A 26,539-nucleotide genomic window follows, 5' to 3' on the forward strand; every position below is an offset into this window, starting at 1 on the left:
TAGAGCTTTTCTCACACCTTAACAAAGACAAGAGTAAAGAGAACACAAAACATTCACACCCCATTTCTCAGGGAAGAGAATCCTCCTGCCTTCAACCAAACCAAAAAAAGTTCGTATTTAGGAGAATATTTCATGCTCTGATGGTTCTCTCTAGCAAAGGTCAGATGGCAAAGTTCTCCCCAAACCTTTCAGGATGTAGGAATTGGTTCCACAGACGTGGGAAAATCCACTCACCCATTCCATGACCTTAACAACCTTCCTGGAAAACTTCTGGAAGTGGCAGAGTGGAGAGGGGAGGAGGAGGAGGAGGAGAGATAGAAGGTGAAAGAGTTAATGACAGATCAGTAAGAGTGTAAACCTCTCCTGAGCAGGCACTGCCAGCCATGCCAACCAGGAATGTGGTTCTGAGGAGTGGAGTGGTGCCCATCAGACATTCAGCTCATCTTGAGCCCAGGCTGGGCTTCCCCCACGGCCCCAGGGGTGAAGGCAGCGCTTCCTTCTCCACTGGGAGAGCAGAGAGAGGGCTGGGTTGGACACTGGGGACGTGTTTCCCAAGGACATCCTCCCAAAGCACCCAGAGGATGCCCAGTCACTGCCAGGGCAGTGAGGCACAGCTTATTGCAGCTGGAAATTGCTGATTCCCAGGCTCGGGGAGGGGGTTCTGAGGGTTCTTTTTGCTCTCTGGTGCCACTCCCAGAGTGGTGCCCCTCCACCCTGTGCCCACCTCAGCCTTCCAGCCTCAGGGGAGGGGCCAGCACAGACTTGTTGTCTCAACCCCATCTCTGAGGTCATCCCAAATTCTGAAGTGTAGCCTAAAACTCGGAATTGAGGGCCGTCTAAAACACCTGGAAGCACTTTTGAATGCTAAGACAGAGCAGCAAGATATTTCTTTTTTTTTTTTTCCTTTTTTTTTTTGTTTTTTTTTTTCTAGCCACTGGGGCCTGGGAGAGGGAGGTCGATTGGTTGTGGTTGGTTGGTTGGTTGGTTGGTTGGTTGGTTGGTTGGTTGATTATTTATTGGGAATTAATACTGAGAGAGAGTATATGCAAAGGCTGAGGGCACCATGCCATCTTCACAGAACAAGACCCTAACAGCTAAACTGACGTACAAGAAACTGCAAAGTTATACTGTAAGAACACATATTAAGGACCGAGGGGACTCTGCTAAGGTGCTACGTCTAAAACTAAGGTACTTCTCGCTCCGACCCTCGCCCGGCGCCGCCTCAGTCGTCGTCCAGAGCCTCTGTCTTGATCTCGTTGGCTCCTTGCCGGGCCAGCGCCAGGATGGTGTGGTTGACAGCTGCCATCTCCACGGCCAGGGAAATGGGGTCCTGGTGGTCACTGTGGCTCGTGCTGTCGTCCTGGGCAGGGGGGGAAGGAGGAGACACGAGGTCAGTGGGTTGGGGGGAGGTGGTGAAGTGCCAAGTGGCCAATAGAGAGTCAGAACTTCCCTCCCGCTGAGAAAAGGGAGGAAAAAAACCCTGGAAACGCAAACCAGGTTTAAACTTAAACTAACCATATATATAAACAGGTTTAAACTAATGATATATATTTATATAAACAGGTTTAAACTAATATATATTTATAAAGAAAAGAGAAAATTAAAAGGAAACTACAATATAACACACACAAGTGGCTTGGGTTGAGCTGGCACAATGCCAAGTGCCCAATACAGAGTCAAGACTTCCCTCCCGCAGAGAAAAGGGAGGAAGGAAAAAACCTGGAAACGCAAACCAGGTTTAAACTTAAACTAAATATATATATAAACAGGTTTAAACTGAAACTAACTATAGATATTTATATAGAAAGGGGAAAATGAAAAGTACAATATAACAGACAAGTGGCTTGGGTTGAGCTGGCACAATGCCAAGTGCCCAATACAGAGTCAAGACTTCCCTCCCGCCGCTGAGAAAAGGGAGGAAAAAAATCTGGACACGCAAACCAGGTTTAAACTTAACCTAACTATATATATAAACAGGTTTAAACTAATGATATATATTTATAAAGAAAAGAGAAAATGAAAACTACAATATAACACACACAAGTGTCTTGGGTTGAGCTGGCACAATGCCAAGTGCCCAATACAGAGTCAGGATTTCCCTCCCGCAGAGAAAAGGGAGGAAGGAAAAACCCTGGAAACTAAAAACAGGTTTAAACTTAAACTGACCATATATATAAACAGGTTTAAACTGAAACTAATAATATATATTTATACAGAAAGGAGAAAATGAAAAGGAAACTACAATATAACAGACAAGTGGCTTGGGTTGAGCTGGCACAATGCCAAGTGCCCAATGCAGAGTCAGGACTTCCCCCTCGCAGAGAAAAGGGAGGAAGGAAAAAAACTGGAAACTCAAACCAGGTTTAAACTTAAACTAACTATAGATATAAACAGGTTTAAACTAATGATATATATTTATAAAGAAAAGAGAAAATGAAAACTACAATATAACACACACAAGTGGCTTGGGTTGAGCTGGCACAATGCCAAGTGCCCAATACAGAGTCAGAACTTCCTTCCCACTCCCACCAAGAAAAGGGAGGAAAAAAACCTGGAAACTCAAACCAGGTTTAAACTTAAACTGACCATATATATAAACAGGTTTAAACTTAAACTAATAATATATATTTATACAGAAAGGAGAAAATGAAAAGAAAACTACGATATAACACACAAGTGTCTTGGGTTGAGCTGGCACAATGCCAAGTGCCCAATACAGAGTCAAGACTTCCCTCCAGCTGAGAAAAGGGAGGAAAAAAATCTGGACACGCAAACCAGGTTTAAACTTAACCTAACTATATATATAAACAGGTTTAAACTAATGATATATATTTATAAAGAAAAGAGAAAATTAAAAGGAAACTAAAATATAACACACACAAGTGGCTTGGGTTGAGCTGGCACAATGCCAAGTGCCCAATGCAGAGTCAGGACTTCCCTCCCACTCCCACCGAGAAAAGGGAGGAAAAAAACCCTGGAAACTCAAAACAGGTTTAAATTTAAACTCAAAATATCTATTTATATAGAAAAGAGAAAATGAAAAGTACAATATAACACACACACAAATTAGAAATAATAAAAAATAACTCCCTGTCCCCCATTCAACATTGTCTTGGGTTGAGCTGGCACAATGCCAAGTGCCCAATGCAGAGTCAGAACTTCCCTCCCGCAGAGAAAAGGGAGGAAGGAAAAAACTGGAAACTCAAAACAGGTTTAAACTTAAACTAACCATATATATAAACAGGTTTAAACTGAAACCAACAATATATATTTATATACAAAAGAGAAAATTAAAAGAAAAGTACAATATAACACACACAAGTGGCTTGGGTTGAGCTGGCACAATGCCAAGTGCCCAATACAGAGTCAGGATTTCCCTCCCGCCGAGAAAAGGGAGGAAGGAAAAACCCTGGAAACTAAAAACAGGTTTAAACTTAAACTGACCATATATATAAACAGGTTTAAACTTAAACTAATAATATATATTTATACAGAAAGGAGAAAATGAAAACTACAATATAACAGACAAGTGTCTTGGGTTGAGCTGGCACAATGCCAAGTGCCCAATACAGAGTCAAGACTTCCCTCCCGCTGAGAAAAGGGAGGAAGGAAAAAACCTGGAAACTCAAAACAGGTTTAAACTTAAACTAACTATATATATAAACAGGTTTAAACTAATGATATATATTTATACAGAAAGGAGAAAATTAAAAGGAAACTACAATATAACACACACAAGTGGCTTGGGTTGAGCTGGCACAATGCCAAGTGCCCAACACAGAGTCAGAACTTCCTTCCCACTCCCACCAAGAAAACGGAGGAAAAAAACCTGGAAACTCAAAACAGGTTTAAACTTAAACTGACCATATATATAAACAGGTTTAAACTTAAACTAATAATATATATTTATACAGAAAGGAGAAAATTAAAAGAAAACTACAATATAACACACAAGTGGCTTGGGTTGAGCTGGCACAATGCCAAGTGCCCAATGCAGAGTCAAGACTTCCCTCCCGCCAAGAGAAGGGAGGAAGGAAAAAAACTGGAAACTCAAACCAGGTTTAAACTTAAACTAAATATAGATATTTATATAGAAAAGAAGAAAATTAAAAGAAAACTACAATATAACACACACAAGTGGCTTGGGTTGAGCTGGCACAATGCCAAGTGCCCAACACAGAGTCAAGGCTTCCCTCCCGCAGAGAAAAGGGAGGAAGGAAAAAACCTGGAAACGCAAACCAGGTTTAAACTTAAACTAAATATAGATATTTATATAGAAAAGAAGAAAATTAAAAGAAAACTACAATATAACACACACAAGTGGCTTGGGTTGAGCTGGCACAATGCCAAGTGCCCAATGCAGAGTCAGGACTTCCCTCCCGCTGAGAAAAGGGAGGAAAAAAACCCTGGAAACTCAAAACAGGTTTAAACTTAAAATAACTATATATATAAAAAGGTTTAAACTAATGATATATATTTATACAGAAAGGAGAAAATTAAAAGGAAACTACAATATAACAGACAAGTGTCTTGGGTTGAGCTGGCACAATGCCAAGTGCCCAACACAGAGTCAGGATTTCCCTCCCACTGAGAAAAGGGAGGAAGGAAAAAAACTGGAAACTCAAAACAGGTTTAAACTTAAACTAACAATATAAATTTATATAGAAAGGAGAAAATGAAAAGGAAACTACAATATAACACACACAAGTGTCTTGGGTTGAGCTGGCACAATGCCAAGTGCCCAATACAGAGTCAAAACTTCCCTTCCGCAGAGAAAAGGGAGGAAAAAACCCCTGGAAACTCAAAACAGGTTTAAACTTAAACTAAATATATATATTTATACAGAAAAGAAGAAAATTAAAAGAAAACTACAATATAACACACACAAGTGGCTTGGGTTGAGCTGGCACAATGCCAAGTGCCCAATACAGAGTCAGGATTTCCCTCCCACTGAGAAAAGAGAGGAAGGAAAAAAACTGGAAACTCAAAACAGGTTTAAACTTAAACTAACAATATAAATTTATATAGAAAGGAGAAAATTAAAAGGAAACTACAATATAACACACACAAGTGGCTTGGGTTGAGCTGACAAAATGCCAAGTGCCCAACACAGAGTCAAAACTTCCCTCCCCACACCAAGAAAAGGGAGAAAGGAAAAAAAACTGGAAACTCAAAATAGGTTTAAACTTTAACTAACTATGTATTTATAGAGAAAAGGAAAAATTAAAAGTACAATATAACACTTAGACAAGTGAGAAATTACAAGAAGTAGCTCCCTAATCCTCACTGAACACAAATCCCACCATTCTAACTCCAAATCCCTCCAGAGAACTCAATTCTCCAGAGACAGAGCCAGGCAGAGAGAAGGACTAAGAACAAACATTTTGCTTCCCTGAGATAACACGGTGCTGAGCCGGTGCTGGGCTGGGCCTCCTGTCCCTCCTGGGATGGCTCAGAGTGTCCTCCTGGGCCCACACCTTGAAGGAACTGCCCAAGCCACTCCCACACCAGCTTTTCTATTGTGAGATGATGTCGGGATATGGGCTGCAATCCCATTGGCCAGCAGGGTCAGCTGGCCCAGCCCAGCCCGACTCAGCTGAGAGTCTCAGGCTTAGACTGAAATCTAAAGCCTAAAGTTAGGCCTACACTGAGCTAAAGCCATGACTGTTGGTCCACACTGAGCAGAGCTGTGGGTGAGATGGGGGTGGTTAAAGGAGGGCAAATAAACCACCTCCTAAGTCACTGAGTGGAGGTTACTGGGCTGTACGTGGGTGAAGTTCAACTGGAGTCATCAGCACTTCATCAAGGCTGGACATCAGAAAGGAATTTTTTACAGAGAGGGTGGGCAGACATTGGAATGGGCTGCCCAGAGAGGGGGTGGGTGGATTGTCCATCCCTGGAGGTGTTTAAGGTGAGACTGGCCATGGCACTGAGTGCCATGATCTGGTAAAGGGACTGGAGTTGGACCAAGGGTTGGACTTGATGATCTCGGAGGTTCTTTGTCTAACCCAATCCATTCTGTGATTCTCTGACGTGGCACTGAGTGCCATGATCTGGTAAAGGGACTGGAGCTGGACCAAGGGTTGGACTTGATGATCTCAGAGGTTCTTTGTCCAACCCAATCCATTCTGTGATTCTCTGACGTGGCACTGAGTGCCATGATCTGGTGATCACAGTGGGGTTGGATCAAGGGTTGGACTTGATGATCTCAGAGGTCTCTTCCAACCCAACTAATTCCATGATTCTACAAAGAGGACTAACTGGGCTGAGAGAATTCACACACAGTGTCCCACCAGCTGAAAATCCATTTTCTGGCAAGCACAGGACTCTTAAAACTCTCAATGCAAGTGTTTTATGTAATTAAATTCTTAAACCATGGAATGTGTAACCAAACAGTGGAAACCTGCAGGAACAACTGGCTATGGGGGAGAAAGGGAGTTTACAGAGTGGATTTGGGATGGATTTCCCTCCCTGTGCAGACAAAGGAGTTGGAGACCCAACGCTGGAGGAAAATGTTGAATTATAAAGATGGAAGGGACACACAGAGTAAGTCAAGAAAGCAAATGAAGGCAGGAATCATAAAGCACTGCCCAAATTCCTGCCTGCATTTGGAATGCACAGCTCTGGGCACTCCATGGGCATCCCTGTTGGATCAAGGTGGGCTTTGAGGACCCTTCTTTGGGACCTCACAAGCCAAAGGCACCTCCTGAGTGTGTCCCCAAGTCCTGCCCCACCTCCCACAGCTCAGTTGGGCATTTCCTCATCTTGAGGTCACCCCAAAGTCAAAATGGTTTTCAAAGGAAGGGGTTGAACAAATCCAGGGAAAATGAGCCTGCTGGAAACTCCGGGAATGGAAAAGCTCAGGAAGCCTCTCAGAACTCCTGACTTCCAGAAGCTTCTGAAATAAATCTATATATAATTTAAAAGTAGTTTTTCTTTAAATCCTGCTAAAGACCTTGCTCAGAACCAGGATATAAACCCAGCCTAAGCCTTAGTCCAGGCCAGTGTCTTGTGGAGACACTGAATTCTCACAGGTTTAGGGAAAAAGATGCTGGAAAACTCCTGGACTGCCAAGAAAACAAGGGGGGACTGGAACCATCATAATTCAAATATGGAATTTAAGGCAAAATTATGGTGTTTTCCCCTTCTTAAAACAGGGTATCACAAGGTTTAAAAATTATTATTAAAAATATAATTATAAAAAATAATTATTAAAGGATTAATATGTAATTATTATTTATTAGTATTTATTAAATTATTATTACTTACAGAAGGGAAATGATACACATTTATGGGTCTCCCAACAGCCTTTAAAGGGTGAACTTGTGAGATTTACAATTTTAAATGGGCATTAAGAATTTTTAAATGTAAGTGATGGGTGGAAAATGTTGAGGAGGACAAAAAAAAAGTGCCAGGATTTGGTAAAACCCTGAGATTATTTAAAAGAATTCATTAATTTATGAGTGTCTGGTAAATCCTTTGATGTGCACACACTCCCAGTAACCTGCAGGAACACAGAGCTCTTCACTCTGGAGTTTTAGGCACTTTGATGCTATTTGGATGAACTTTAGAATTTCAAGTTTCTAAGATTTTAACCAGAATTCCTGGGTTTAACATCCAAGGGATGTTCAAGGGTCACCAGAACTTCCACTTAATCCCCTTTGCTGTTGGTGCCCAATTGCACCTCAGAGAGAGAGGAGCCCACTCAGATTCCTGAGAAATGTCATTTCCAAGACCTCCCAAAGCAAGATCTTTCAATTTTAACAACCAATCTGTTCCTCTTTTCAAGGTATTTTGGTCAATGCACAGAAGGAAACACAGTTTGGGGCTTTACATGAAGCTTCATCCCAGTTTTCCAGTCCTGTTTTGGACTGACAGGGAATTATCTGTGCTTGGAGCACTTCTTAAATATTCTGTCAAAGCCAGGAGAGAACTGGTGGAGTCCAAGTCCTGGAGGGGTTGGCCAACACTGAAGGAAAATTGGGAAGGGGGTGAAATACCTGTCAGGAAGGGACACCAACCTTGGGGTAGGTGAGGGCTCAGAGTGGGAAGGGGGATGGTGTTTTGTTAGAGAAATTAAAAAAGAAGGTTCAAAACAACCAAGCAAAGAGAGTATAAGCAAGAATTAAAATGCAAAGAGCAAAATCAAAGAAAGGAAATAAGTAAATAATCCAAACAGTGGCCAATTGGCACAGAACAACTGGGAACAGGCCAAGGAAATGTCAAACTGGAGTTCATCAAATCCGTTCCCCCCACCCTTCACCTTTGGTCTCTCAGTGTTTTAGGGATGGATCCTGAGAGCTCCTGGAAGGTTCTCCCACAGAATAAGCAGAGAGAGCTCAGGACCTCCCAGGAGGGTGCTCAGTGCCCACCATCCTGCTGGGCAAGGCTGGCACAGGGAACAGAGAGTGCCCTGGGAGCCCCTGGCAGGGCTCAGAGCAGCCACCACAGGGGGAATGAAATAACAGCCCCAAGGTGTGCTGGACCCAGGGGGAGCTTTCATACACTGTGTGTGGTGTGAGGGGTGCAACTTGCTTGTTTGGAGCAGATCCTCCTGTCTTCTTCTACCTTCTCTGCCTCTCTGCCTCCCTCGGAGCACCGTCCCTCCTCCTCCCCGTTGCGCACTTGCCACGTGTCCTGTTGGGAGCAACAAACCCAGGGGGTCAACACCGACTGCTCCCCCTTAACATGACATCAAAAAAACCCCAAATAAACCCCAGAGATAGGATTTTCAAGAGGTCCTGTGTGGGTGGACTGTCCCTTTTTTGGCTCTCACCTGTTCGGAGTAGTCGTTGCCGTCGACGTCGTCGCTGTTGGAGTGACCCCCCGGGCTCTGGACATCGATGCCATGGCTCTCCAGGATTGCTGCTTCTTCGAAAAAAGCAGATGGAGCCCTCATTTATCTGATGCAGTGGGGGCAGCCAGAGAATCCAGGGGTGTTTGGGTTTTCCAGGTGGGCCCAGTTTCTCCCTGGGTGGGGGTGACCAAAGCTGGGCATTCTCCACCCTCCAGCCATTGCCCACACACTGGCAACAATGGCCCATTGGCAGCAGCTGCCCAGGGCACACCCCACCCCTCAGCCTGGGAGCTGCCTGGGAAAGAAGCCTGGCAGAGAAGAGCTGGGACAACTCCCCTCCAGGGACTCCTTGGCACCTCCACACCCACCTCAGGGCTCAGCTCTGCTCAGGGGCCACCAACCAGTCCAAAATCCCCCCTGGCTCACACAGTCACATCCCCCAGCCTGGAACTCCCTGCCCTGGGGGAGCCACTGGGGGCTCCCACCCAAACCTCAGGGGATGCAATCTTGGCCTTTGGGCACCTCTGGCACCACTCCTGGCATCCAGAGGAGGAGCAGACCCTGCACAGGAGGAGCCCACCCCTCTCCCCCAGACTGTGCCATCATCTGCACCAACAGCTTTGTCCCTTCCTTTGCCTTTGCACTCGGGGGAACCACGTGGGGCTCAGCACAGGGGCCACCAAACCCCCCTGTGTTTGTGCCCCAGGGGGTGGGTTACACTGCTGGGCTTTGGGGGTTAAACCCAATTGCTCTTTGGGCCATTGCATTGATTGGAATATTGGTATTAAATTGTAACTCTGACTTAGAATCTCTCTTCTGTGGTGGGTTCATTTCTCCTGCTCCTTTACCTTTAACCCAGCACAAAAGGAGGCAGAATAACTGCAGGAACAGCCAGTTCTCAGCCCCTTCCTCTTCCCCTGCCAGGATTTGGGAGCACGTGCTGTGCCTGAAATCCTTCCCTGTCTGAAATCCTTCTCTGCCTGAAATCCTTCTCTGCCTGAAATCCTTCCCTGCCTCAAATCCTTCCGTGCCTCAAATCCTTCCCTGCCTGAAATCCTTCCCTGCCTCAAATCCTTCCCTTGCCAACTAACAGATTATTTAGGAGTAAAAATCCTCATTTTCCAGCCAGTCCTATCAGGAATCAGCTGAATTCCAAATGCACTGGAGTGGGAAAGGCATTCCCTGTAGATATTCCCACATTCTTTGGCCTGGCAGGGCTTGAGGGGGGCAAAGGAGTGTCTGCCAATAGATGGAGAAATTTATAAAGCACTCCAGGGATTTAAAAACACACATATCCATCTTCCAGGAGGATCTAAAGCTCCCTCTGGTTCTCTTTAATCCCTTTTTCCCAAACAGCACAGACACAACTCCAACCCCACCCACCCTGGGCTGAGTTTTTGTTCTCCCCCCACCCCTTCCAGCAGCAACTTCCTATTTAATAAAATAAATTCAGGTTAAATTCCACTGATACATTAAATTATGTAAAAAATACTCCTTTTTAATTCAGAAAAAAAAGCCAAAATGCAGAGCATTGGAAATAAATAAACCTCCTGCTAAGAGGCAGGGATGGATCTTTGTTCCTCCATGGGCAATACCCAAGCAAGGGCATGAATGGGCATAAAATGTGGCATGAATGGCAGGAGTTGGTTGAATGTGCCCACTGAGGGGAGTTGATTTTCCTTGGAATGTCTTCTCCACCTCAGCAGGAATTCTTACAACTTCAGAGCCACTTCTCATTTCCCTCAGACCAAAGTTTCCCACTGAGAACCCACAGGGTTCACTCTGAAGTGACTTTGGTTTTATCCTGATCCTCAAGAAAACTGATTTTGTTCCAGCCCTTTGTGAGTGTGGAAAACCCCTGGAAAGCTGCAGGAGAAGACAGAGGTGTGGCCACAACAATCAGCAGGGCAGGATTGGGAGCCCACCAACATCTCCATCTCCCTTATTTATGATTTGGAGGATTTATCTCAGATTTTTTGGATCCCCAAAGCAGCCTGGGCAGAGGGAAACACGACCTGCACCAGCAAGAGATTGATTTTCATGATTCCTCCACGTTTCCAGGGGCTGTCAGAACCTCTGGTGTTCCCACTGCCCTGTCCTGCTGGAATTGCCAACCCTCCTGAGCAAACAGGCTCTGGGATACATTACCAATATTGGCCCTTCTCTTGATCTCCTTCCTCCTGTTGGCAAACCAGTTGTAGACCTTCAGGGAGGTGACTCGCTCCAAATCCGACAACTTCTTTCCTGGGAAAGGAACAGAAGGAAATATAAAGACCCTCAGACATTTCCCCAAAGAATCTGTGGCTGCCCCAACCCTGGAAGTGTCCATGGCCAGGTTGGATTCCATTGGAACAACCTGGGACAGTGGGAGGTGTCCCATGGTAGGGAAGGTGGAACAAGGTGGTCTTTAATGCCCCTTCCAACCCAAACCACTCTGTGACTGCAGGAGACAAACCCCTGAAACACAAACAGCACTGGCAAGTTGCTGTAACTGAGAATAAAGTGATTTTTTTCTGCACCCAAGTCCTGTGTTATGGCACTAAATTCCAAATATCTCTTTAAAAGAGCCTTTTTTTGTTGTTGTTGTTAAATCTGAAATTGGAATATCGGTATTAAATTGTAACTCTGTCTTAGAATCTCTTTTGTGGTGGGTTCCTTTCTCCTCCTGGTTCACCTTTAAACCAGCAGAGCTGGAAACATCAGGCTGGGCTCCCCAAGGAGCTGAAACCACCTTGGAGTTGTCTTTGGGAAGGGAAGCAGGAGCAGCTCCTCACCTGGTTTCTGGATAACTGCATTACAGGCATTGGCAATTTCTTCCCTCTTTGCCTCATCTGGATATTGGTTCTCATTGAAGTAACTGCAAAGAGAGGGGGGAAAAAAAAGCAAGTTTTTTTCAGAAATCAGAGCACGAAGAGTCCAAAGCAGCTCCATTAAAAGGTGTCAACTGCTGATTTATGCATCATTCTCACAGAACTACCACAGAGGGAGTGGATCTGATGCATAAGGGAACATCAACTTGCACTTCTGTCCACAAGGAGAGGAGGAAACTTCCCAAATGCCTCAGATGAGTGAATATTATCTCAGCATTTGGAATATTGTGCAAGGAGACACAAAAAAAAAATCAGGCAATTCTGTGGATATCAGAGTTAAGAAGCATCATGTCCAAAACACCACCAACCTGAGCCTTGGTTTATTATAATTTAGTTGTTTTTTCCCCCCCTGGCATAGCCCAGCTCAGGCAGAACAATTCCCAAATACAATTCCCAAACACAGAACAATCCACAAATCCAGGAAAAATGAATGTCCCCCATTTCTTTGGATCCCTGGGTCGATATACACAAACCCCCACACACTTATCCTTATGTATTATGCACAAATCCTGCCATGCTGCAGGGAGAGATGGTCCAAAAGTACCCAGGGAGATTTCCAGAATCAGGTTGTTCTTTAAAAAAAAAAACCCCAATTTAAGATTTTTAAGCCTTTCCCAAACCAACACCCCGAGCAGGGTGTTATTTCCATCAGTCCTTTTCCCACAATAACCCTGATTTCCTTGTGCTTTGTATGCAGCAAACACCCCATAAAACTTCAAACTGTCTCCTCTTTTCCTCCATTCAAGTGCTTTACAAATTTTAATGGACTGATTTACATTCTGCAGAGCTCTTCAGATCTGCAGGAAACCCAAAGGCACGTCCTCTTTCCTTCCATGGGCTCTGATCATCACACCCTAAGCAGGGACCACCACTCCTTTTTTTCCTGCAGATTATCCAGAACATCCAGATTATCCAAGGAATTCTTTCATCAGCTTTGCATGTTCAGCTGCTCTGGATTGGGAAAAAAGGTGTTTCCTTTATTTGGTAGGAGGAGATTGAGGCAACTTGAGGTAATTTTTCTTTTCCACGCTCCTTTTTCTCCTCCAGTGGATTTGCCCCAGTCCAGTCACTCCCTATGGAAATCTGGCTTCTGCTCCCAACTTTCTCAGCACTCAGATAGAATGTCAGGCATCACTTTTTCTCCCTTCACAGAGTTATTTACACCCCCAAAAGGCTCCTCTCCCAAGAGGAATCCCAAACCAGCCAGGAGGTTGCAGCATCACTAACGGACTTCCAGGGATTTGCTGCCTTGGAGAGCACATGGAGCCATGGGAAGAGCTCCATCTTCCCTCAAGGAAGGGCAGTCCATGCCCACACTGCCCAGGTGGGCTTTGGAGGCAACCACAGCTCCACACACCACCCACTGCTCCTTCCCTGCCCTGAGAAAGGGAGTTTGGAGACTGGCACAGGTTGGGCAGAGAAGCTGTGGCTGTCCCAGCCCTGGGAACGTCCAAGGCCAGGTTGGATTCCCTTGGAGCAACCTGGGATGGTGGGAGGTGTGAAATGGGATGGGCTTTAATTCCCTTTTCACACCAGACCCATGAGGACACCTGGAGAGGAGAAGGATCCAGGGAGACCTTGGAGGCCCTTGCAGAGCCTGAAGGGGCTCCAGGAGAGCTGGAGAGGGACTGGGGCCAAGGGCTGGAGGAACAGGACACAAGGAATGGCTTCCCACTGGGAAAGGGGAGATTTAGGTGGGATATTGGGGAGGAATTGCTGGCTGGGAGGGTGGGGAGGGGCTGGGCTGGAATTCCCAGAGAAAGGATGGATGGGCCAGCCCTGGGAGTGTCCAAGGCCAGGTTGGATTCCCTGGGACAGTGGGAGGTGTCCCTGCCCATGGAATGGGATGAGCTTTAAGGTCCCTTCCCAGCCAAACCATTCTGAGATTCTGGGATAAAGGACAATTAGAATCCATTTAGAGAGGGATTTTCATGGAATCTGAGGATGTAAATAGGAGCAAAGGGGAAGGGAGACCCTTCCCAAGATTCCCAGAGGAATCTTGTTCCTTGAAGTCCTTCCCAGTTGGGAGCTGGGCTGGGCATGGATCCAATGGCAGCTCTGGAGCCAGCCTGGGAGAGCTGGGGGTGTCCAGCCTGGAGAGGAGAAGGATCCAGGAAGACCTTGGAGGCCCTTGCAGAGCCTGGAGGGGCTCCAGGAGAGCTGGAGAGGGACTGGGGCCAAGGTGACTCACAGTGAAACATCTGCCACCTGCCTGGGCCACGGGCCAAGCCAAAGGAGGGGGCTCCAAGCCTTGGGACTTCCAAGGAATATTGGCATTAGGAAGAACTTCCCACCTTCAGGAAAGGTGGAGCACTGTCAGGAATTAGGGATCATTTCTCAGCTGGTTCTGAAATACTTGATCTTCATGCAGAGGGGAACCCGTAGGAATTAAGGCTGCGGTTTAACGATGCTGGGCTGGTGGTTGGACTTGATCTCAAAGGTCTTTTCCAACCTTAATGATTCTCTGATTCTACAATCTCTGGAGAATAACTTGAGTTTTCAAGACAGAAAAGCCATGGGAAAAAAAAAATCAAGAATTCCTCACTGACTATTCTGTTTGCTGATGTAGAAGTTGGGAAAACACTGATTTTTTTTTTTTTGACTCCAATCCCTCTTGCAAGCAGTAAATTAATTAATCTGCCTCCAGTTGTGTTTCTTATCAGCCAGGGCAAGAATGCAGGATGTCTGAATTTCCCTTCACAGCCACAAACCTCAGCCTGTTCAAGGCCTGGAAAAGTTCCTGAAAGCTACAGATGAAAAATGTGAACATAAAAAGGAAGGGGGGGAAAAAAAAAAAGAGCAACTTTCCAGACAAAGGGCAGCTGTCAGTGAACACCTTCCATGGAGAAACCAAATGATCCCTTTTGTGGGAAATGACAGTGGAGGATGAAAATGAAGAGTGGCCAAATCATTTACATGAGATGAGAATCCAGATGATGGTAAAGAATTGAAATATCCTTGAAGTGGCTTCGTTTCAATCACACTGAAGCTCAGAAAAATTGCAGGTTCAGAGAAACCTTCTTTGCTTCAGGGATAATGAGCTCAGGACAAGGATGGAGAGGGAATCCATCTCAGCCCCTGGGCTGGCAGGGAGGCAAACACCTCCCCACACCCTTTTCCAAGGTGCTCCTCTCTGAATTCCTGCAGGAGGTGCCAATATTCCTGCAGGAGGTGCCCAATATTCCTGCAGGAGGTGCCCATATTCCTTCAGGAGGTGCCAATCTTCCTGCAGGAGGTGCCAATATTCCTTCAGGAGGTGCCCATATTCCTTCAGGAGGTGCCAATCTTCCTTCAGGAGGTGCCAATCTTCCTGCAGGAGGTGCCCATATTCCTGCAGGAGGTGCCAATATTCCTGCAGGAGGTGCCCATATTCCTGCAGGAGGTGCCCATCTTCCCTTTTTTTGCTCCTGTTCTCCAGGCTGAGGGATCAGATGCACGGAGCACATTCCTGATATTCCACCCTGGAAGTTCTGCTGGTTTGTGTCAGCTCTGCAGCCACCAGGGAAGTGTCTGGAACAACCCAAGCTACAAAGGATGGGCAGGTTTGGTGCTTTTCCAGACAGAGAAATCCTCCAAAAACTGACCACAGGGTCCTGAATTGGGAAAATTCTTGGTTTACACTGTGACATAATTAAGAGTTTCCAAGTGTGGGAGGAATTCCCAATGGAGAGGCCCCAGAGTGTGGCAGGGCAACAACTCATGGCATGGCAGTGGCACGCTCAGGGGAAAGCAATTAGCAGCAATTAGTGGGAGGCAGGAAAGTGGGAGGGACCTTAAAGCTCATCCTGTTCCACCCCTGACACCTCCCACCATCCCAGGTTGCTCCAAGCCCTGTCCAACCTGGCCTGGGACACTCCCAGGGGTGGGAAGAGCATCTTCAGCTTAAAATAATCTAAGGACAATTTAGACACATCCTCTCCCTCATTTCCTTTCTGCAGGAATGTTTTCTGCCTGGGCCAGCTGCCCATCTGTGCCAGGGGAGGCAGGAGATGGCAGGGACAGGCTGAGGGGAGCAGCTCCTCCCACTGCTCCTCCTCCACTGGTGGGGAAAACTCCAGGGATGGAGGGGGAGAGGGAGGGAGGGAGGGATGGACTGATGGAGGGAGGGAGGGAGGGAGGGATGGATGGGGGTATGGAGGAAGGGAGGGAGGGATGGGTGGATGGGTGGAGGGAGGGATAGATTGGATGGATGGATGGATGGGTGGGTGGGTGGATGGGTGGGTGGATGGGTGGATGGATGGATGGATGGATGGATGGATGGATGGATGGATGGATGGATGGATGGATGGATGGATGGATCAATGGAGGGAGGGATGGAGGGAGAAAGGGATGGAAGGGTGGATGGATGGAGGAACGGACGGATGGATGGATGGGTGGATGGATGGATGGGTGGGTGGATGGATGAATGGATGGAGGGACGGATGGATGGAGGGATGGATGGATGGATTGATGGAGGGAGGGATGGATGGATGGAGGGAGGGATGGATGGATGGATGGATGGAGGGAGGGATGGATGGATGGATTGATGGAGGGAGGGATGGATGGATGGAGGGAGGGATAAATGGATGGGTGGACGGATGGACGGATGGATGGATGGATGGATGGATGGATGGATCGACTGATGGATGGACGGACGGACAGACGGACGGATGGATGGACAGACGGATGGATGGACAGACGGATGGATGGACAGACGGATGGATGGATGGAGGGATGGATGGATGGATGGATGGATGGAGGGATGGAAACTGGAGCTGCCCACTTCCTCCAGCTGACCCCTGCTGATGGACAGAAGATCCTGCTGTCACCAGGGCTGCAGCTCCCCCCAAACCTTCTGCTACCTCCAACTCCCCCAGAGTCCAAGCTGCTCCCTCACCTCTGCTGAGATGCCCCTAATTCCAGTTTCCCTCCCGAGGTTCCTCTGCTTCCCACTGACAGAGAACACTCCTACAGTTCCCAGTTTGTCTCTCATTAGCAGATTATCAGCCCAGTGTCCCCCCAGCCAGAGGTCCCTGTCCCAGCCTTGGTGGCCTTTAACAGAACTGTTCTTCAGGCTGTCAAATCCATGGAAATATTTCTGAAGTTGTTCTGTCACCTCTGCCTGAGATCTCCTCTCCACGTGTCAGGGGAGTGACATTCAAAGCATGATCCCATCAGCAAGTGGAATAACTAATTTATTTCCCAGGAAATACTGGCCAGGAATGTCCCTGATGCCATTCCCAGAGGGGTCAGCAGATGCCACCACCTGTATTTCCACACAAGGAACCCCTTGACCTCTTCTACACCTCTGACCACCAGGGTGGTCTCAGCTGTGCTGGCATCAAACCCAGACCTTCTGTTTGACCCACAGAAATATCCAGGCCCTACATTAAAAAAATGGGGGTTTATCCAGTGCAGAATCCCCACCATGACTTTAAACCACCTGCAAAAATCTTAATTTTTTGATAACTCTGTATCTCATTCCCAGCTTGAGCTTCCAAGCCTGAGGTTCTGCCATGGCCTGTCCAGGAAGGGACAGTTTGTAACCCCCTCACTAAGAGATGTCTCAGTCCTGAATTTCTTTCCATGGCAAGTGCAAACCTGGAGGAGACACCTCAACAGGTCACTTGGAGCAGCAAACACACAGAAATGATCAAAATTTCCCACTTCAGGATGTGCTTGTGGACATAAAATTCACCTCACACAGCAGAGCTGAGTCTGTTCTGGTTTCATTCACTTGCCTGAACTTCAAGAGAATCATTTTCCTGATTTTTTTTTTAGCAGGAATTTTTGGGAGTGTGGATTAAAATGCCACAAAACACACCCCTTGCACTGGAGTGGAGAAGCTTTTGGACCTTCAGGGTTAATACAACCCCAAGGTTTTAATTTTTTAACCATCACTTCCTCACAAGTCTGACAGGACCACAATCCTATCAAGCTGTTACTATTATCCTAAAATTTGTTTAGAAACAGAATGAATTGATAACAGCTCCACTTGCAGAAGATAATCTCTGCCTCCTAATCTCCAGCCCCCTCCTGTCGAGATAATTAACAATTAAAACAACAATACTTAAGACGTTGGAGGTGATTTACTCTCCCTTGTAATTGGATTTGGTGATAAGGATGGTTTGGAAATGACACAACGTGTTCTGAACAAAGAGGTTTGGAGCAATTGGGACACAGAAGGACCTTCTGCTGGAGGAACTGACAGGAGACAACCCAAAAATGTGGCTGTCCTTGAACTCTGGGACATCAAGCCCTAGGAGTGTCCAAGGATGGGTTGGAGCAACCTCGGACAGTGGGAGGTGTCCCTGCCCATGGAATGGGATGAGCTTTGAGGTGCCTTTTACCCCAAACCCATGATTCCATGTGCTGGGATAGATGAGAGATCAGGGAGAAATTCCTGGCTGAGAGGGTGGGGAGGAGCTGGGCTGGAATTCCCAGAGAAGCTGTGGCTGTTCCTGGATCCCTGGGAGTGTCCAAGGCCAGGATGGAGCAACCTGGGATAGTGGGAGGTGTCCCTGCCCATGGAGTGGGATGAGCTTTATGGTCCATTTCAACCCAAACCATTCTGGGATTCTGAGATAAAGGACAATTAGAATCCATCCAGAGGAATTTTCATTGAAGTCAGGGATGGAAATGGGAGCAAAGGGGGAGGGAGACCCTTCCCAAGATTCCCAGAGAAGCCCCTTCTTCCCTGAAGTCCTTCCCAGTTGGGAGCTGGGCTGGGCATGGATCCAATGGCAGCTCTGGAGCCAGGCTGGGAGAGCTGGGGGTGTCCAGGCTGGAGAGGAGAAGGATCCAGGGAGACCTTGGAGGCCCTTGCAGAGCCTGAAGGGGCTCCAGGAGAGCTGGAGAGGGACTGGGGCCAAGGGCTGGAGGGACAGGACACAGGGAATGGCTTCCCAGTGCCAGAGGGCAGGGCTGGGAAAGGGGATATTGGGAAGGAATTGCTGGCTGGGAGGGTGGGGAGGGGCTGGGCTGGAATTCCCAGAGAAGCTGTGGCTGTCCTGGATCGCTGGGAGTGTCCAAGGCCAGGTTGGAGCACCCTGGGATGGTGGGAGGTGTCCCTGCCCATGGAATGGGATGAACTTTATGGTCCGTTCCCACCAGTCTGGCATTTTGATTCCATGGAATTGGAGGGTGATTCTGCTGGGATGGCTCCAGGCTGGGATTCTGGGCAGAAAATCCCATGGGATGCAGCTCCAAGGGATTAAAGGAAAACTCTGAGCTCCAGGGAGACCTTGGAGGCCCTTGCAGAGCCTGAAGGGGCTCCAGGAGAGCTGGAGAGGGACTGGGGCCAAGGGCTGGAGGGACAGGACACAGGGAATGGCTTCCCAGTGCCAGAGGGCAGGGCTGGGAAAGGGGATATTGGGAAGGAATTGCTAGCTGGAATTCCCAGAGAAAGGATGGATGGCCCCTTCCTGGGAGTGTCCAAGGCCAGGTTGGAGCATCCTGGGACAGTGGGAGATGTCCCTGCCCACGGAATGGGATGAACTTTATGGTCCCTTCCCACCCAAACCATCCTGGCACTCTGTGCCCCTTTCCCTGTCCCCTCCTGGGCACCACCCCCAGGAAGCTGCTCTGCCCTTGGCTGGGTTGGCCTCAGAGATGGGGAATTTAATCAGACTCTGATCAGGATATAATAAAGTCCCCCTGGAACAGGAGAAGCTGGACATGGAGCTGGAAGTCTCAGTCCAATGTTCCTGTGATTAAGAGCAAACCAAGGGGCATTAGAAACAAAAAAAGCACCAGCCCATGCACATAACAAGCAACAAATCAGATGACTCTTTCTTCATATTGTGTATTTATATGCCCTATTTTCTCATTCTTCTTTCTTTCTAAGGAAATCTTATTAAAAAACCTCTTTGGACCAAGTCCACATCTTCTGATCTGTTGATGGAGTTCCTCACAAACACCACAGTGCTGAAAACAAAACTCCTGTGTGTTCCAAAGCAAAATCCAACCTAAAAAAAGGTCACTTGTGCTATCCTGGACCAGCAAAAAGAAAAAAGGAATAAAGAAGAATCCAGGATGTGGCAGAGACTTCTCTGGGTAAAGCCCAAATGGTTCTCTGATAGACTATTTTTTTCAGGCTGTTTAAAGTGCTCCACAGTCTGACCAAGGAGCCCATAAATCCAGGAGGCAACACACTTAAGGAGTTTTACTTAGGAATTTTCCTCCCTCACTTCTCCTTGCAATTACTCTGTTTATGATTGGTATAAAAACCTCCCATCTGTCAGTGGATGGCAGAGAATTTCCTCTCACTGAGGCAGGGCTGGACTCTGTTCAGAGCAGAAGAAGCAGCAGAACACTCTGCACAATTCCACAAACCAGGAATGGGCAGATCCAGCTGCGCTTTGGGCTGGATGGTGCTCCTGGATCCTCCCTGCTGAGAGCTGGATCCATCAAAGGGGCCAAGGGCCCAAGCTGGTCCCTGATTCCCTTGGAATCCTTTCCAGGTGACTCAGGGATTTAGTTCTGTAACTTCCTCCAAGGGGTTTATTCCATGGTCAGGTGAATCCCACTGGGAGGGATGGCTGTTCCTTCAGCTGAACCTGGACCTGTCCTGGCCAGCCCAAAACCCCCCTCAGCCCTGCCCTCTGGCACTGGGAAGCCATTCCCTGTGTCCTGTCCCTCCAGCCCTTGGCCCGTGGCCCTCTCCAGCTCTCCTGGAGCCCCTTCAGGCTCTGCAAGGACCTCCAAGGTCTCCCTGGATCCTTTCTCCTCTCCAGGCTGGACACCCCCAGCTCTCCCAGCCTGGCTCCAGAGCTGCCATTGGATCCATGCCCAGCCCAGCTCCCAACTGGGAAGGACTTCAGGGAACAAGATTCTTCTGGGAATCTTGAGACTCTGGGAAGGGTCTCCCTTCCCCTTTGCTCCCATTGACATCCCCAGATTCCATAAAAATCCCTCTGAATGGATTCTGAGTGTCCTTTATCACAGAATCACAGAATGGTTTGGGTTGGAATGGACCATAAAGTTCATCCCATTCCATGGGCAGGGACACCTCCCACTGTCCCAGGGAATCCAGCCTGGCCTTGGACACTCCCAGGGCTGGCCCATCCATCCTTTCTCTGGGAATTCCAGCCCAGCCCCTCCCCACCCTCCCAGCCAACAATTCCTTCCCAATATCCCCTTTCCCAGCCCTGCCCTCTGGCACTGGGAAGCCATTCCCTGTGTCCTGTCCCTCCAGCCCTTGGCCCCAGTCCCTCTCCAGCTCTCCTGAAGCCCCTTCTGGCTCTGGAAGGGGCTCTCAGGTCTCTCTGGATCCTTCTCCTCTCCAGGTTGGACACCCCCAGCTCTCCCAGCCTGGCTCCAGAGGAAGATCCTTTTCCTCCTGGATCAGGAATTGCAGCACCCTCAGCCCTGTCAGGCTTTGCCTTTTTGTTGTCCTTGTTGCCTTCCCAGGATCGTCAAAAAGCCATGAGAGAACAGCCCCCAAAAACACATCCTGGAGGTGCCAGGGGCCACTTCACAGTGTGCCAGGTGTGCCCCCTGAACTCATGGCAGCATCCAAGAAAACAGCTGATTAATAACAGCTTTTTGCTCCTAATTCCTTTGAACAGCCAAGTCCCAGGAAGAAGAACACCATGAAGGATGAGAGCAAGGGAAGGGCTGGCACAGGGGGAAGCTCCAAGAGGGAGAAATCCTTTTATTTTCAATATTTCCTTCCAGCAAACACCACCCAGAGGTCTCACCATGACTGTGAAGAGCAGTGGGTAGAACAGCACAAGGCACTGGATCAGAGAAACTGCCCTAAAATCACAGAATGGATTGGCTTGGAAAAGCCCTCTGAGATCATCAAGTCCAACCCTTGGTCCAACTCCAGTCCCTTTACCAGATCATGGCACTCAGTGCCACGGCCAAGCTCAGGTTAAAACCCTCCAGGGATGGGGAATCCACCCCCTCTCTGGGCAGCCCATTCCAATCCCTGAGCACTCTCTCTGCAAAGAATTTTTTGCTGCTCTCCAACTTCAATTTCCCCTGGCAGAGCTTGAGCCCATCGTGCCCCCTTGTCCTATTGCTGAGTGCCTGGGAGAAGAGACCAACCCCCACCTGGCCACAACTTCCCTTCAGGCAGTTCCAGACAGTGCTGAGGTCACCTCTGAGCCTCCTCTTCTCCAGGCTAAACACCCCCAGCTCCCTCAGCCTCTCCCCACAGCACTTGTGCTCCACTCCCTTCTCCAGCCTCGTTGCTCTTCTCTGGCCCCGCTCCAGCCCCTCAATCTCTTGCCTCAACTCAGGGGCCCAGAACTGAACACAACACTCAAGGTGTGGCCTCCCCAAGGCAGAGTCCAGGGGAAGGGTCACTGCCCTGGGCCTGCTGGCCACGCTACTTTGGATCCAGGCCAGGATCCCCTTGGCCTTCTTGGCCACCTGGGCACACTGGTGGCTCCTCTTGAGCTTCCTGTCCCTCAGTCCCCCCAGGTCCCTCTGCCTGGCTGCTCTCCAGCCACTCTGTGCCCAGCCTGGAGTGCTGCAGGGGGTTGGGGTGGCCAAAGGGCAGGACCTGCACTTGGCCTTGTTGAACCTCATCCCATTGGAATCAGCCCATCCCTCCAGCCTGTCCAGATCCCTCTGCAGAGCCCTCCTGCCCTCCAGCCTGTCCAGATCCTTCTCCAGATCCTTCCAGCCTGTCCAGATCCTTCTCCAGATCCCTCCAGCCTGTCCAGATCCTTCTCCAGATCTCTCCAGCCTGTCCAGATCCCTCTGCAGAGCCCTCCTGCCTTCCAGCAGGTCGACACTCCCTCCCAACTTGGTGTCATCAGCAAATTTGCTGCTGATGGACTCAATCCCCTCATCTAAATCATCAATAAAGATGTTAATTAAACAGGACAGGACCCAACACAGACTCCTGGGGACACCACTGGTGACCAGCTGGATGCAGCAACAGTTAGTTACACTCTGGAAGGGGAATTATTTATATTGGATCTAAATAAAGCAGTTTTTTTGAAATTCACAGCAATTAACTCTGCCATGATTCAAATTTATTTGCTGTCTTGGGGTAATGGATGTGGAAAGAGCAAATTCCAACTCCCCACAGACAGAACTGGGTCTGAATTTCTGTGATTCTTCAGGAAAGACACCCAAAAACACACCAAAGGGATCAGCAAAAAGCAGGTGAGAGAACAAGAGGACTCAGAGTCAGCTGCCTGGATAAAGTGGAATATTCCCCCTGGGAATATGGAAATCAGCTGCCCCAGGTCAATAAAACTCAATAAAAAGGGCCAGAGAAGAGTGATAATTAATTTCTGTTAAATCAAGGGGAGCTTTGGCATCTGAGGAGAGAAACCAGAGAGGCTGCAAAGTTCAGAGAGGAGAGAAAGGAGCAGCACACACAGCACAAGAGGAGGGAGAAATGCAGTTCTGGCTCGTTCCTTCTCACCACACTCAGGCCAAAGGGACCTCAGACTTTTTAAACACATTTCAGCTCAGAAAATAATTCCAGGTCTAATTAGTTGTCTGCAAGTGCCCTGAAGACCTTGGGAGGATTTAGAAGGAATTACATATTTATGTGAATAATAAAAATGCCCAGAGTTGCAACAATAGGATTAAAAAATTACAGGATAGGAGATAAGAGCTTTTGTTCACAGTCCTGCAGTCCAGGTGTGGATTCTGGTCCTGGAGAAAGGTGGGAAAACATCTGGATATGAGGGAATTCCCATTCCTAAAATGTGGTTTTCCAGCATCAGGTCAGAGTGACAAAATTGTTTTTGGTAAATGTTGATTTCAGGTATTTTGAGCTTGGAAAATAGAAATATTTTGGACCTGGAGTTTGCTGCAAGGAGATGCCCCTCCCACAAAGCATCTCTTTTATATTAAAAAAAAGAAGAAAAAAAAAGAAAAAAGAAAGAAAAAAGAAAAAAAAGAAAGAAAAAGAAAAAGGAAAAAAGAAGAAAGAAAAAAAGAAAGAAAAAAAGAAAGAAAAAAGAAAAAAAGAAAAAAAAGAAGAAAAAGGAAAAAATAAAAAAGAAAGAAAAAAGAAAGAAAAAAGAAAGAAAAAAGAAAGAAAAAAAGAAAGAAAAAAGAAAGAAAAAAGAAAGAAAAAGGAAAGAAAAAGGAAAGAAAAAAGAAAAAAAGAAAAAAAGAAGAAAAAGGAAAAAAAGAAAAAAAGAAAAAAGAAGGAAAAAAAGAAAGAAAAAAGAAAGAAAAAAGAAAAAAAAGAAAAAAGAAGAAAAAGGAAAAAAAGAAAAAAGAAAAAAAAGAAAAAAAAGAAAGAAAAAAGAAAGAAAAAGAAAAGAAAAAGAAAACAAGAAAAAAAAAGAAAGAAAAAAGAAAGAAAAAAACAAAAAAGAAAAAAAGAAGAAAAAGGAAAAAAAAAGAAAAAGGAAAAAAGAAAAAAGAAAAAGAAAGAAAAAAGAAAGAAAAAAGAAAAAAGAAAGAAAAAAGAAAGAAAAAAGAAAGAAAAAAGAAAGAAAAAAGAAAAAAAAGAAAAAAAGAAGAAGAAGGAAAAAAGAAAAAAGAAAAAAGAAGAAAAAAAGAAAGAAAAAAGAAAAAAAAGAAAAAGAAGAAAAAGGAAAAAAGAAAAAAAGAAAAAAGAAGAAAAAAAGAAAGAAAAAAGAAAGAAAAAAACAAAAAAGAAAAAAAGAAGAAAAAGGAAAAAAAAAAGAAAAAGGAAAAAAGAAAAAAGAAAGAAAAAAGAAAGAAAAAAGAAAAAAGAAAGAAAAAAGAAAAAAAGAAAAAAGAAGAAAAAGGAAAAAAGAAAAAAAAGAAGAAAAAAAGAAGAAAAAAAGAAAAAAGAAAGAAAAAGAAAAAGGAAAAAAGAAAGAAAAAGGAAAAAAAGAAGTAAAAGGAAAAAAAGAAAAAAGAGAAAAAGGAAAAAAGAAAGAAAAAAGAAAGGAAAAAAAAGAAAAAAGGAAAAAAGAAGAAAAAGGAAAAAAAGAAAAAAGAAAAAGAAAAAGGAAAAAAGAAAAAAGAAAAAAAGAAAGAAAAAAGAAAAAAAAAAGAAAAAGAAAAAAAGGGGAAAAAAGAAAAGAAAAAAAAGAACAAACAAGAGAAGAGGGAGAGAACACAAAGATACAAAAATAACTCCTGGAGTGCCAGATCCTGGAGGAAAGCAAAGCCTGAAAAGACATCCCTGCATTGTGTTTCACTGCCTGAAATGTGCCAAACAACTGGGAATTGCTGCTTGGAACAGGAATTTGGGATATTTTGCATGTCTGAGAGAGAGCAGAGCTTGATCCAATGCAAAATAAAGCAGATTTTGTGTCAGGCAGCAAAGGGCTGCTCTTGAATTTTTTTATGAAGACCCAGAGCAGTGACCCTGAGCCAAAAGAACCTGCAGACAATAGAAAGGTCCTGCCTGGGTGTGATTGGCAGAGGGAACTTTGCTGGAGGCCTTTGGGAACTGCCTTCCCTCAGATCTCCAACATTTCACCAGTAAGAACAGCCAAGATCCCCCAAAAAAGCCACTCCTTGAGTCTCAAAGGATTCAGTTGATTAAGCTGAACCTCCCCCTGGAAGTTGCTGAGTAACAAACACCAAAGGACAGAAGAGAAGGAGATGGAAAAGAATGGAAAGGAATCACCTGATGTTTCCCTCTGCATGAAGATCAAGTATTTCAGAACCAGCTGAGAAATGTTCCTTAATTCCTGTCAGTGCTTCACCATTCCTGAAATTAGGAAGTTCTTCCTAATGTAAATATTCCTTGGAAGCCCCAAGGCTTGGAGACCCTTCCTTTGGCTTGGCCCATGGCCCAGGCAGGTGGCAGATGTTTCACTGTGAGTCACCTTGGCCCCACCCCAGTCCCTCTCCAGCTCTCCTGGAGCCCCTTCAGGCTCTGCAAGGACCTCCAAGGTCTCCCTGGATCCTTCTCCTCTCCAGCCTGGACACCCCCAGCTCTCCCAGCCTGGCTCCAGAGCTGCCATTGGATCCATGCCCAGCCCAGCTCCCAACTGGGAAGGACTTCAGGGAACAAGGGGCTTCTCTGGGAATCTTGGCACTCAGGGAAGGGTCTCCCTTCCCCTTTGCTCCCATTTCCATCCCTGACTTCCATAAAAAAATTCCTCTGAATGGATTCTGAGTGCCCTTTATCACAGAATCCCAGAATGGTTTGATTGGGAAAGGACCTTAAAGCTCATCCCATTCCATGGGCAGGGACACCTCCCACTGTCCCAGGGAATCCAACCTGGCCTTGGACACTCCCAGGGCTGGGCCATCCATCCTTGCTCTGGGAATTCCAGCCCAGCCCCTCCTCACCTTCCCAGCCACCAATTCCTTCCCAGTATCCCACCCAAATCTCCCCTTTTCCACAGGGAAGCCATTCCCTGTGTCCTGTCCCTCCAGCCCTTGGCCCCAGTCCCTCTCCAGCTCTCCTGGAGCCCCTTCACGCTCTGGAAGGGCCTCCAAGGTCTCCCTGGATCCTTCTCCTCTCCAGGTGACCCCCCCCAGCTCTCCCAGCCTGGCTCCAGAGAAGATCCTTTTCCTCCTGGATTGGGAATAGCAGCACCCTCAGCCCTATCAGGCTTTGCCTTTTTGGTGTCCTTTGTTGAAGGACACCTGAGGGTCACAGGGATGGCAGGGCACAATTCCCAGCATTCCAAACCCCCCAACAAATCCAGGGAAAAGGAGCAGCACCCCCAAACCAGCCTGTGGACGTGGTTTTACTGATGATGAGCTGATGTTCTTCTTCTAACACCATCCCAGCCTGACGGCAGAGGCTGAAGGACACGATTTCCTGCCCTCCTGGAGCTTGGGAAGGGATGGATAAAACAAATCCCAAACTTCCATCTCCTCTCAAGCCTCCACAGGAAACTCAGCCCCCCGTGGGAATGGTATTAAGGCTCTGCTGGAAGACATAACCAAGAGTAATGGGAGCAAATTAACGAAGAAAATTTCCTAACTGGATTTCAGGAGCTAATGGAGCTCTGGGGTTCCCCAGGGAAGCCTT

The 26,539-nt window shown here is 46.8% G+C and overlaps 1 protein-coding gene across 12 annotated transcripts in view; it reads right to left on the reverse strand.

Annotated features, from left to right (window-relative positions):
- Positions 1 to 885: 885 nt before the first annotated feature.
- Positions 886 to 26,539, reverse strand: part of HMBOX1 (homeobox containing 1) — a 124,710-nt gene continuing 99,056 nt past the window's right edge. For 5 of the 12 annotated variants that reach the window (XM_071547615.1, XM_071547622.1, XM_071547614.1 and 2 more), the window contains 5 exons: positions 11,572 to 11,654; positions 10,946 to 11,041; positions 8,777 to 8,871; positions 8,506 to 8,637; positions 886 to 1,360 (listed from right to left, as the gene is read on the reverse strand). In XM_071547615.1, the coding sequence (XP_071403716.1) occupies positions 1,223 to 1,360; positions 8,506 to 8,637; positions 8,777 to 8,871; positions 10,946 to 11,041; positions 11,572 to 11,654 (544 nt within the window). In that variant the 3' untranslated portion in view covers positions 886 to 1,222. The remainder of the gene's footprint in view (positions 1,361 to 8,505; positions 8,638 to 8,776; positions 8,872 to 10,945; positions 11,042 to 11,571; positions 11,655 to 26,539) is intronic. The other 7 variants (XM_071547626.1, XM_071547617.1, XM_071547625.1 and 4 more) reach the window with 7 other exon arrangements.

This window comes from Pithys albifrons, chromosome 2 (genome assembly GCF_047495875.1).
Source record: "Pithys albifrons albifrons isolate INPA30051 chromosome 2, PitAlb_v1, whole genome shotgun sequence".
In the NCBI taxonomy this organism is placed as follows: domain Eukaryota; kingdom Metazoa; phylum Chordata; class Aves; order Passeriformes; family Thamnophilidae; genus Pithys; species Pithys albifrons.